Source organism: Astatotilapia calliptera, chromosome 1 (genome assembly GCF_964374335.1).
Source record: "Astatotilapia calliptera chromosome 1, fAstCal68.1, whole genome shotgun sequence".
Classification (NCBI taxonomy): Eukaryota; Metazoa; Chordata; class Actinopteri; order Cichliformes; family Cichlidae; genus Astatotilapia; species Astatotilapia calliptera.
The window spans coordinates 15,361,902-15,375,356 of NC_137422.1; the positions used below are offsets into that span (position 1 = coordinate 15,361,902).

General features: G+C 41.1%; 1 protein-coding gene and 1 long non-coding RNA gene across 2 annotated transcripts in view; one reads left to right on the forward strand and one right to left on the reverse strand.

Annotated features, from left to right (window-relative positions):
- Positions 1-13,455, reverse strand: part of LOC113020848 (uncharacterized) — an 82,670-nt gene that overhangs the window by 47,171 nt on the left and 22,044 nt on the right. The window lies entirely within an intron of this gene.
- pou4f1 (POU class 4 homeobox 1) lies at positions 157-3,247 on the forward strand. Its single transcript, XM_026165105.2, has 2 exons — positions 157-517; positions 980-3,247. Exons 1-2 carry the CDS (start codon positions 395-397, stop codon positions 1,961-1,963), a joined length of 1,107 nt encoding a protein of 368 aa, XP_026020890.1. The 5' UTR covers positions 157-394; the 3' UTR covers positions 1,964-3,247.

Consider the following 13,455-nt stretch of genomic DNA (forward strand, 5'->3'; position numbering starts at 1 on the left):
AGGAGTGAGCCCTTAAAAAACGCAGGCATCCAGTCTCCAGATGTTATTGCCTGCCCTGTGAGCAGTTTTTATCTGTCAGCCTGTTCACTGTTCTGGCAGTTTATGTCTCGCGAGAGCAGCCGAGCACGGGCTTGACGAGATCTGAGGCGCTCAGGTGTAAGAGCCTCTCTCATCCCCAGCAGTGGGAAACAGTAGACAGATAAGTGCGTCTGAGAGACTGCAGGCATCTCTGTGATCTCCGGGCTCAAGGCTGCACTCGGCGCACTATACAGCGAACTACACTGCGTCATTACTGGATAGGCAAAGGATCACTCTGTGTCTGTGATTGTTTTCTAGCTCTTGTAGCCGTTATCCCCCTTCTTTCCGTGCACTTTAATTGGAGAAGCTCGCCAAGATGATGTCCATGAACAGCAAACAGCCGCACTTCGCCATGCATCCCTCTTTACCCGAACACAAGTATACCACCCTGCATTCCAGCTCGGAAGCTATAAGGAGAGCCTGTCTGCAAACTCCACAGGTAAACCATCCCCGAAAACTTTCGCTTTGTCCTTGTTTTTTTTCTTCTTCTTTTTTTGTTACTTGCTTAAGCTGCTTGCAGCACTGAGCGCTGTCTGTGCCTAATAACAAGGGCTGCTCCAAGGCACATTCAGCCAAGACGCGCACTTAATGTTTTTTTCATGTATTCCACAGCAATCACTGGAAGAGTCTGTGATCTTTTTGAAAGCATGCTCACGCAACGCCGGGCTTTACTGTTTTTGTATTAATTTTTATGACTTGCCGCTTCTGAAGGAATACTCCGACTCTGTTATGTGTCGCCAAAAGTCCCGACTGACAGATTCATTTATCCTTTTTTCTTTTTTTCTGTCGCCTTCCTTTTTTCTTCACGTCCTTTCCCATTTCTTACTCACTTTGAAAACCTTCATTCTCCCCCTCTCTTTCTTTCTGTCTTTCTTTTTTTTTTTATCCCCCCCTCTTGCAGTTACAGAGTAACATATTCGCAAGCCTGGATGAGACGCTGCTGGCTCGGGCTGAGGCTTTGGCGGCCGTGGACATCGCCGTGTCCCAGGGCAAGACGCACCCGTTCAAGCCCGACGCCACCTACCACACGATGAGCACGGTGCCATGCTCGTCGACATCCACCGTGCCACTAGCCCACCACCATCATCACCATCACCACCACCACCACCAGAACCTGGAGCCACCGGACATTATGGACCACATCAGCTCGCCATCTCTCAGCTTAATGTCCAGTGCGCACGACGTGGCGGGCGGCGGAGGTGGCGGTGGCGGCGGAGGTGGCGGTGGTGGGCTCATCTCCACCTCTGCTCACCCGCACTCTCACATGCACGGTTTGAGTCACCTCTCCCACCAAGCTATGAGCATGAACTCACCTCTCACCCACCACGGGCTCTTACCGGGCCATCACGGGGGAGGTCAAGGCGGCCCTGGGCTCACAAACAACGGACTTCCCTCCATTAATGACTCGGACACAGACCCAAGGGAGCTGGAGGCTTTCGCGGAGCGCTTCAAACAGCGGAGGATCAAGCTGGGGGTGACACAGGCGGACGTGGGCAGCGCTTTGGCTAATCTCAAAATCCCCGGCGTTGGATCACTGAGCCAAAGTACAATTTGTCGATTCGAGTCTTTAACTCTCTCCCACAACAACATGATTGCGCTCAAACCCATCCTCCAGGCCTGGCTAGAAGAGGCCGAGGGGGCCCAAAGGGAAAAAATGAGCAAACCTGACATTTTCAACGGAGGAGAAAAGAAACGCAAGAGGACCTCGATAGCAGCCCCAGAAAAGAGGTCTTTGGAGGCTTACTTCGCTGTACAACCTCGACCGTCGTCTGAGAAAATAGCAGCTATAGCTGAAAAGTTGGACCTGAAAAAAAATGTGGTACGAGTGTGGTTTTGTAACCAAAGACAGAAGCAGAAGCGGTTGAAATTTTCCGCGGCTCACTGATGGGCGAGGAAGAGAAGTTAAAAAAAAATTTAAAAAAAAAAGTTGTGTGACTGAATTTGGGGACCAAGGGACACCGAGACACCATTTTCAGTCTTTTGTCTCCAGCGATTTTACACGCTGGTGCACAATGGACTTTAGATACCCATTTTATGAGGCTTCATATATCCTGTTTATTTTCACGTTATCGGTGAATGTGAAGTATGCAAATAACAGATTACACAAACTTGGCTCAGATGTTACCAGGGAAAAGTTTAGCGACGTCGACATTGCCTTTTAAATAAAAGAAAACAAAAGAAAAAAACTTGTGGAAAGAGGTAATTTGCTCGATACTATAGCGAGTTATTTTCTCCGAATAGGCCTGTTATTTTGAAGTATAGCCATTTACGAATTACCTCACTGATTGTTAAATGTGGTTTGGGTTTGATCTTTTCTGTCGTTGATATAGACTAAGTCATGACTGTTCATTTATTCATCCGTTCATTTATTCTTATTTGGAGGCTGCTACGAACTGAAATTTAGTTGCAAACTTTTTATGGCTATCGGAAAAATAATAATTTTTCAGGCCTGCATGAAATCCTAATTCACGGGAAGTAATTTAGCCTGTGTGGGCTGTCACATCTGCAGATATATTTATTTTGAATTTGCACAAAGGACCCTTTAGGTTTCTAGATCGGCTATGTCGAAATGCGTTTGTATATACAGACATCACTTTATCACTTACCAGAGGTGAGCTCCTGTATTCTGGAAACAAAATTAATAAGGGGGAGGGGGTCTATCTGCACCATTGGCATCACTGGGAAAAGTTTCAGACAGATCAGAGCATGATAGCTCTGTCTACATCATTAAGGAGAGATCGCAATCAATAAAAGGGGTTTTTCGTTCTTTCATGTGTTTCAGTTTGCAGTGCAAACACTCTATGCATTGGAAGAAGAATCACTGCATAGCCTACAGCAGAGTTGTCTACTGCTAGACCTTATTTTGTGGATGGTGTAAGTCACTGTTTAATGCCTGTTTTCACATTGAGATCACCACGTTGTTTGTCGTGTTAACTGTTACGGAAACGTTGTGTAAGTAATATTTTACTTTGTGCACAAAAGTATGTTTACAAAAACTGCGGCGACATGTGCATCATGGAGAAAATGTCCCACTGTCTCCTTCCCTCTTTCACAACTTCTCCACTCTCCTCTGTTGTCCTCTTACTTTCATTGGTACTATTCATCCTGTAAGCCAAATCCAACAGGGAGGTGTGTTCCAGCAATCTTCTAATAAATCAAAGAAAGAAAACTGTGCTTTTCCTGGTTGTGATTCGGCCTGCACGGCACACGATTATCAATGTTACTGCTGGTGCAATAGTTTAACGCATTACTATGGCCACGTGATAAAGCGTTTGGTATGGTTTTAAATGGCGTAGCTTTATTCTAATCAGCGATATAAAACTCATTATAATGGTTGTATATACATTTGCCTAATTTTAGAGGATAATATTAAAGTTTAAAGTTTAACTTTTGAAAGTTAGATACGTATAATTTTACATTTTTGCGCCGTTAGTTTCTCTATTATTATTATTATTATTATTATTATTATTATTATTATTATTATTATATAAACTAATATAAGTTTTACTTAAAATGTTTGTTTATTTTTTCTATATTATAATATTTATTTGGTATAGTAAGTAAATTGCGAGGCTGTATTTTAGTTGTCCTTACCTTTTATTTAAACATCTGAACATAAAATAGGATGAATTAATAAGTAATAGGCTGTTAAAGGAAAAAGTTTTCTTCCTATATTGACACAGGCCCAACAATCAACATTTAATGAAGTTTTAATGTAGAATAACTGAGCACTGACACCAGAGAGAGCGAGAGAGAGAGAGAGAGAGATGATAGAGAGAGAAAGAGGGTGAGAGAGAGAGAGAATGAGAGAGAGGGAAAAAGAAAAAGAAAAGTTGATTTTCTTTTTAAAAATGACCACTGTGTGACCTCTACCCCCTCCAAATATTTCTGTTCACTCCTAACTTGCAGATAGGCTATATCAATTTTTTTTTTTTGTGGGGCTTCACGTTCGGCTGCATTCATAAAGAGGAATTTTTAAGAGCATGTAATGCAATATTAATCGCGATTTGCTGATATAAAATGCAATATTTTCAGACAGCTTTCGGGGGTTTCAGGGGAAGCAGGCGGATGAAGGAAGTCGCTGTTAAATAGCAGAGAAAGCTGCTCTTTATTGCTTTTCTTTAGCTTTTGGCTACACGGACAGAAGACAGCGAATCCTTAACGTAAGTAAAATACTTTTTTGTTGAATTTTTAAGAAATTTTGTTGGTCATTTGTAACTTTTTTTCTTTTTTAAAGATTAGCATAGACGTATGTCATTTTGAATGAAAATATATATATTTTTTCTTCTGCAATTGCTTTCCCATTTAAATTGTAACAGGCCTGCTTCGTGGCGTTCCCCACTGCTAGCCTTATTCCACTACTTCATTCGTTCAATTCTGTTAAACATAATTTTGTAAATCTAATTTAAAAATTGAGGAAAATTGTGAAAAAAATAATAAGAAATTTGTTTTCGTTGTGAGAATATTTTTCCAAACGCTGTTCTTTCGCGACACAGACTTTCTAGGAAAAAAGAAAAGAATGAATGAAATGTAAAAAAAAAAAAAAAAAAAAAAAAGCTATTTGCTCATTAAGTGATATTGCAAATTTCCTGTTAGAGGTTGCCGCTATCACAGAGTCCTTTTTGTTGCATTGTTACGAAATAGTACAGCTGTTATATATATATCTATATATCTATATATATATATGTGTGTGTGTGTGTGTGTGTGTGTGTGTGTGTGTGTGTGTGTGTGTATATATATATGTATACACAATGGCTTAAAAGTTTCACCACCTCATACTATCTACTGAGAGTAACGCAACACCGCTGGCACTGAACATACTCCACGCGCAGCACCGCACACGCCACATGGCAATCATTTCAGCACCACGAACAGCTCCGTTGGCGGATTGAAGAGTAATACATTATTGAAAGCCTATATCAAACAGCTCTGGGGTGCTGTCTCTCTGCACAGGGGCTCTGGATGAAGTCGGACTGTCTGCCTGCACAATAGCCTCTAATATGTTAATGGCCGTAGGGGATGCCTGAGGTACCATCCCCAGCTGCCTCGCCTACCATATGTCAGCCCGTTACGACAGAGTCCTCTATTAATCAGGGGGATATTTCATCAGCAACCTCACCGATATCATAACCCTTAAAGTTCTATCAATAGTCGACCGTGCCGGCGCCCGATCATAGGTATCCTTAGTGCCTGGGCCTAAAAGGGCCGTCCTCCTATAATCGTGTCTAGATCGTTTGAGTTACCCCATCCCGTCCCATTTCACTTCAGGTGTCCCGTTTGAGCCTTGTTACAATGAAAAACTAGATGATGATTATTATTATTATTATTATTATTATTATTATTATTATGTAACAGTGTTAATCACCGCCTTTCTTTCCTCTTTTGTATTCTTGCATAGGCAGCGATGGATTAATCACGGAGCCTACCAAAGGATCTCATAACTTAATTCCTTCAGGCTTCTAGTCAGGGGAGTAATTAATCTATACCGTGGATGTAAATAAGAGGAAATTGGATTCCTGACAGACGAAATGAGAGACTCTCTGACACCACGTTGGCAAATAATGATTTCACCACACGTTATGGTAACGCAGGCGCTTAGATTTATGAGAGCACGACTTTTTAGTATAGCTCTGAGCGGAGGGGAGTGGGCCTACCCTAATCGTAGCTGTTAGACGCCCAGGTTAAGATGGATTAGATCATTAGAATTACAACACTTCGAGCTGAAAGTTAAAGGAAATGGAAAGCTCTAACATACTGCGTTGGTTAAGCTTTTTTTCCTTCTTCTTTTTTCTTCCCCAATTGGCTTATGCTTTGTTCTTGCTTTGACATTGTTACACCCAATTTATAGAGTTTCTTAAAACAACATCAGTAAAACATATCTAAGATAAGAGCTCCCAAGGAGGGACCCCGCTGATCTAACAATAAGCAAGAAGGAGGCCCTTTTGGACGGAAATGTCAAACCGGGGATGTGGATGCGTAGATCCCCCAGATCTGCACTCATTTCCCACTTATATTTGCTCAGTAATCCGCTGTGGCAGCCCTCCATCGCCCGGGACCTGGTTTGAGAGGCAATGCTGTTGACACAAGGGTATATTTCAATCACAGAGGGTTCAGAGTCAGACGCACAACTTATTTGTCTAATAAATCCGTCATTTAGTAAGAAAAATATTTGATCTTGAGGGGCTGACCTCTTGCCATGTAGCTACTGACAGATAAAAATGGGCAGCCTATGTATGCTTCACGGATATGCAAGTAGGCTGCATAGCATAAAGCGCAATTTAGATTCATATTTGTATGGCGCCCAGCCAAAGGCCCCCCCCCCTCTCCCCCCCCCCCCCCCCCCACACACACACACACTTATTGTGGCATTTGCTGTCAGAAACTAGAGTTGGAAAACGGAAAAGTTTTTTTTTTTCAGTGTTGAGGAGAAACGAAAGGTGAACCAGTTAAGAAGTCCAGACACTGACTAATTTTTATTTATTTTTAACATATATTTGTTAAAGTTTTTACAGTTTCATAGTTTCTTATGAATCACGTGCTTATAGCTCTGAAATAAAACATTTAACACACTGAACGTTTGTTTTGATTTAACAAACTATAAAAATAATAGACACACACACACACACACACACACACACACACACACACACACACACACACACACACACACGTAAGCTAGATGAAGTTCGCAGTTACAAAGCAGCTTGGACACTGCCAACGATTTGAATTTGGAAGCTATAAAAGTATGATGGCTTCAGTTATAGGGGGCATTATAATCAGAACAGCTGGCCTGTGTGGAGTGCCAAATTGTCGTCTTGGTAGTACAGAGCGTCATTAGAAAAGTTTTAGTATTGTTGGACTCAAAGTTGTGAAATAAAAACTCTCAGTAGGGATTTTCATTGTATTCATACACTGTCCAAGTTCACCATGTGTTGGGTTTTTCAAATCAGTCTGCTTGTTTTTCTTTTTCTTTTGTTTTTTGTAACCTAAAATTTTAAAACCCCTTAATTAAACTCTTTGAACAAGCAAACAGGAATCTCAGGCTTTTAAACGGCTTAAAAGAGTCCACACTGCCACTCCTTTCATCATCATGGCTCAAACATTTACTGCTTCTCCCGCTCACTGATCTTAATGGGCACATTTCCACCAATTAGACGGTGTAACAGATGAAACGCCCCGCTGTTATCGTTGACCGGAACAAACAAACAAAACCAAAAAAAACAAAACCCCCCCCCAACAAAAAACAACAACAAAATGTACACGTGACTTTAAAATAAATACCTGAAATCACTTAGACAAATGTCAACCCAAACCTTTTGGCACATAACCAAGAAAAGCTCAAGTTAAACCGAGTACCTTGGTACCTATTATAATTTAGAGATTAGCGACGGTAGCCTGTATTCCTTACAGTAAACTGATCCTTCTGTCATATTTGTGAGCTTTGGTACAACTCCAAATGTTACAAATTACCTGCAGTGATGACTTTGAAACCCAGAGGCATATCCAACACAAATCTAGCTGACTATATGGTTTAGCTTCGTAGCTTCTTGGCCCAAGCGTTTGACAGCTATTCTGACAAAGTGCATCACTAAAACATCAAAACACTTGTCAGTGTCTGCATGGTTCGTTGCGGGATTCTTCACCTCGTTCAGAAAGTATTACCACCTAAATGTCACTTTATGCAAAATCTGCCTCACCTAAATGCCATTTATTTCCCAATCCCTGCCTCCCGAGCCGCCATGGCCCCGGGCGGAGTGCTCTTTGAACCCTAGTATTGAACCTATTTTCCTTCTCGTCTTTACCCGCACGTGCAGCAGATAGAAAGTGCGCGGTAAAGAGAGGGGCGCGCGACCGGAAACGAAAGGAGAGCCTGCACGAGCACGGTTGACGTCCTATTACTTGAGATGCCTCTAAGTGGACAATATTTTAAGCTTTTCGACAGTCATGAATAACAAGCGAAAGGGTTAGGGTTCGCGCTCAGGTCAGGGTTGTGTTCTCCTCTTATAGCATTGAATGACTCTCGAAAAAAAAAGTGCTCTGATGACGCGAAAATCGACGTGGCGTGTTTTAAATATTTCATAATAGACTGCTCGAGTCACGAAAACGTTTTACAAGTTGTCATAACCTGCCATACGGTAAAAATGATAAAATAAAATATAATTTTGCCATTAAAGAATGTTTACCCGTTCCTTTAGCCTATTTGTTTATGGCCAGTAACTTTTGATAAGGTTCTCATGCCCCTCTTGTCTTTAGTCACTAAAAAAAAGGCTCATCGTTAAAGTGAAACACAGTTAAATATTCCCGCAATGCAAACATATGTTGCTTTTTTTGACTGACCCAACATCAATCCAACAAAGAGACAAACAGCGTATCGCATTTTTTTTTACTCGTCACAAGACATTTCGACGGCAAAAAAAAAAAAAAAATCCTAAAAGGTTTTTGAATTCGTTTATTTGTATTTACTGCTTTTATAGAAACATTGTCTTCAGTTTACTCTGAACTTGTAGCCTAAATAGGTTTGAGAAGTGCAACACTTCTTATCGTACTAATGAAATACACAGAAATGATCCTACTGATTTGTCGCTGACCTTGGTGCTGAACACCACAATAACAACAGGCTTTCTGGAGAAAAATAGCATGTTTTTCTTTTTAGGAATATGCTGAGCTTGAAAAATAAACTGGACACTGATGTCTTCAAAGTAGTCAATTGGCTCACTTCAAACGCCTTCGGGAGATCGTATAATGTGCATCTTCATAAATGTGAGACTATTTGAAGAAATAATTGCTGCGCAGCCGGTTAAAGCCACAAGTTGTTAAAACAGGCTGTCTTTCGAGGAACTAACTCGTCTTCTCAGGGTTCAGCTAAAACTTTTAAACGCTTGAGCTATTTTAGGGTTCATGCATTTACCCTTTACGTTTCCAGTTTCCAATATAAAACAATAATGATATTCTGAATTCTCAATTTTAACTGTCTACTTCCGTTAAAATTGGTGTTCCACAATTTTAACGGAAGTAGACTTCTTTTTAAACTTTGTCCTACATAGATCAAAAATTTTACAGATCTACTTCTTCGAGCATGAGCTGTGAGGGTATTTCATGTTCTTGTGAGTGGCCAGTTCCCCATTGGTAGATATTGAATATCTTCCTCTGTACACATAGACTTCGATAATGAGGAGTGTCGGCCACCGTTTGCCCGCCGCCACGCCATCAAATATTCATCACTGTTGATTAAACAGCCGGCAGCTGCCGATCGGCCGGGTGTCAAATTTGTATCCAGCTACCTCGCTACTCAGCCAGGCTGAATACAATGGATTTGCACTCTGAAATGTTCCACGAAATAATAGTTCACAAAGTGTGTATGTACGCCAAAGTGTGCGTGGGGGAATATCAGTGGCACTCTTAAAATATAGCAGGGCTTAAGCGTTTTTATCCTGACCATCAGCCAGAGCAGAGAGAAAAAAGTGTTTGTGTGTGTGCGTGTGTGTGTGAGAGAGGTTATTGTGAGGCACGTTAAATATTTCATGAGTTGTTAGAGGTTGGAGTAGAGAGGAAAGACTGCCCAGGAAGGCTGGTTCAACTCATTTGCTGAACTCGAACTGGGAAGCATGGAGGGGGAGCAAATGTTGACACACACACACACACACACACACACACACACACACACACACACACACACACACACACACACACACACACACACACACACACGCACGCACGCACGCACACAGTCTTTATTGGTTGAATAGGCATCCTCTTGAAAGCCAGTGACAATGTAAATAGGACAATTGCAGTAGTACTAGTAGCACATTTTCAGACAGTCCTTGCTCACGCTTGTCTTTCCTCTGTTTTCTCTGCCTCTAAAGGTGAAAACTCCACTTAGCTGTGCCACTTCAAAGTTCCACGGCTCATTTAGCATCTAACTGACATCTAATTGGATGACTGATGGCAATTTGATTCTCACTTCTCCCATAACAGGAAGAAAAAGCATGATTTTCTTACTTCCAACTGTTTTGACAACACAAAGGTACACATAGATAGATAGATAGATAGATAGAAAAATGTCAGATAACTAATTTTGTAGTAACCTTTGGTACTTTGACTCAGGACTGAGCTCAGGTTCTAATGCTATTATACCTACCACCGAGCTAACCTAGGGCTGGATTCCAATAAAGTGACTCAAGGTAAAATGTTTTAATGTGCACAGATGCTTGGTCAGGCCACTAATAGGTATCTGTATTTTTCTGTTTAATACATCTGTGTCATGCGCTGTAGAAGACATTTAATAGAACCATGCAAAAACAGTCAGCATTTGACAGCAAGAGGTAGCGTCTCAGAGAAAGACTGAAAAGACAAAAAGAGAGCTCAGCTTACTGGCCATTGATCGCCTTTCTCTGATCCTATTAGCCTCTTGTTACCCAGACTGGAATATCATCCTCTGGATCCCCTTACTGGAATATCCAACTCATGACACAGTTGTTAGATCAGCACCTCAACCCGAATGTCGCCGATCGACCAGCCGGCAGTGAATAAAAATGAAAAAGGCTGCACCACTGACTAGTGGTCATGTCGCTCAAATGAGAAATCAAGACAGATCTTCTTTAGCAGAGTTTAAACGAATCAAAAGCTTGCAAGTAAAGGTGTTTTTTCTCAATGAAGCATTTCGCCAGGAACTGATAACTTTTTAGCACAAAGTTTCTCCTACAGTCAATAGACTCATCGCTACTACCTTACATCCCCATCACACAATACATTGGGTTGTAATCATCATCAGGCCCAAGAGACAGTCACTGGATGCCTCGAGGATCACATGTAAGTTCCAGCCATTTCTGATACCTTTCATCAATACCACATGTTCTAATATTGATTGTTATGTCCGCAGTGTCCCGACTTCGCACCTTGCAGGTCACACAGTGTGAAATCAGCTCTCCAGTTTGTTACTCCTGAGACCTCATTGGCTCCTCAAAAGACTGACAGCTTTGACAGGTGGAGCTGGAGTCGACTTTGACAAAGTACTGATTAGCCTGTCACTCTGAATGGAGGAAAGCTGCGAACTATGTAAAATTCATTCACTCACTTCCTGCAAGCAGACTGACTGCATTATGTCACTGAGCTAGATATATAGAGATGACTAATTATGCTTGAGTTATAAGCACCGATCACATTGATGCATCTGTGCAAGAGTTTCACTGCATAGTTTTGCTGGCATTTTAGTAATTATACGCCAGTTTGTTAATTAATGGGGTGTAATTATCTAGTGAATTAACAATGTGGATTATTAGTTTGTCCTACAGTTCTCCATAAAAGCAGAAAATAAATTCAGTTCTTGACTGTTTAAGTTTGTTTTGTTTTACCCATCAGATTTTTATGCGGCTGTATACAGCTTTTTTGTCTTTTGATGACTGAATGTTTTACAAATACCTGACAAACCCATAAAACTTTCTCACTTAGTTCAGGTTCTTTACACATGTGTATGTGGTAGGCACATGTGCATACATGAGAACAGTCATTAATAAAAGGATGTGACAGCTCCACACATATAAAAACCACGAAAAAGGCTTACAAGAAGCTTTGTTAAAATGTTTAAATACATTGCTTTGCCAATTAAAGTACATAAAATGCACTAAAATTTATAAAGAAATGTAATTTTTTTCCACATGTGGTATGGAACGACCTGTCCAGGGTATACCCCGCCTCTCGTCCTATGACAGCTGGGATAGGCTCCAGCGCCCCCCGCGACCCTGAAAAGGATAAGCGGAAGCGAATGGATGGATGGATGTGGTATGGAATGTGAAATTATGTCACTGATATTTTTATATTTATGTTTTGTAATTAATCTTAAATTCTTTCTAAATGCCAGCAGGGGGCGACTCTTCTGTAGAAGCCTACGAGAAAATAACTTTACGTCAATTTACTCTACGGTTAATTCAGTGAATACTTTTGCAATAAGGTTAGGGTCTCACCTGAAAGCTTTAAGTCTCATTAATACAACTCAACTATCATTTTGTAAATGATGCTCTTATTAAGAGTAAAAAAAAAAAAAATGCCCATGGCCCTCAGTTTCAAAGTCAGATCACAGATCATGCCACTAAAAACCAAGATGGTGATTTGACAAACATTAGACTTGAGACATTAAATTAGGATACCACAAACCAACTGGCACCGTTTCCATCTTTTGTATACAGTCTATGACATATAGGAGCCAGTTACACCATCGTGGGGCTTACAAGTGACAACTGACAAGTAATAATTGAAAATTGTTCACCTTGTCAAATTGTAATTTAATATAATTAGACATGTACAAATGAACATTTTAAAAATGTCTAAATTAATTAATCCAAGAAAACAGATGAACTGATCCTAAGATTAGCACATACCTTAACACATCCTTTATCTCAAACCTGAGCAGACCAGACTACTGTTGATACCACCTCTAATTACCATGATTGACTGTTGTGCAATATTATCCGTCTGGGTACCACCCCCCCCCCCCCCCCCCCATCAAGAATCTGGAAGGAACCCTGGCCCACAAAGTCAGGATCCAAATATCAGCCACTTATTGACCAATGTGACAAATAGCGACGGGGGTGGGGGGTGGGGAGAGGTTCAGCAGTCTGGGGAGAGGGAAAGGTGAGGAGATAAAGTGTACCACTGAATAATTCAGAATGAAAACACAGAGGAAATCGATCACAAGACCAAAATCTGATATTAATAGCAGATTACACTATAATGTTGGGTGGGTGGTGCATGTGTGTGTGACAGACATTAAGAGAGTTATGGAGGTGACTAATTTACTGCGTGCCATGTGGATCACACTCACTTTGTGAACTCACTTGGCTTTCACTTTATGACTTTTAAAATAACCATCTGCACTGAAGTGTAATGTTCACTGTGTTAGTTAGACACTTAAGAGTTGCTAAGTAATTAGCAGTACATTGGATTTATAATTGCCTATCATGGGCCTTTATTGGTCAATTACACCCTCAAATCAAGTGACTCAGCCAAATGTAGCAGCCTTATTATTACTCAATTAAAACAAATGCTCTCTGTGGTAGGGGGCTTGAGAGTGCAGGAGAGACAGGGATGGGTGGGGCGCTCCAGATCCCCAATATATCATCAGGTAATTAATATTTTCATTAACTCCCTCTCTGTTGAGCTGCGACCTGACTCTGATCGTTTCATTTCCCCTCCATGGGTTCGATACTGTAGTGGCGCCATAATTAGTTTGATTTATATCTAGCTCCTGTAATGAAGGAGATCGCTCGTTCCTTCCTCTTCCTTCTGCTGCAGCTCTGCCTGCACTCTTCTAATGTCCAATACGTAAGCCAGACTGGACATGGAAGCTATAGACCTTTGTGTATTGAGACAGCTCGTGAACAA

Excerpts from the sequence above, each read along its gene's own strand:
- pou4f1 (XM_026165105.2), top strand. The coding sequence starts at position 395 with ATGATGTCCATGAACAGCAAACAGCCGCACTTCGCCATGCATCCCTCT. Across the intron at positions 518-979 it reads CCTGTCTGCAAACTCCACAG|TTACAGAGTAACATATTCGC; the intron begins GTAAACCATCCC and ends CCCCTCTTGCAG.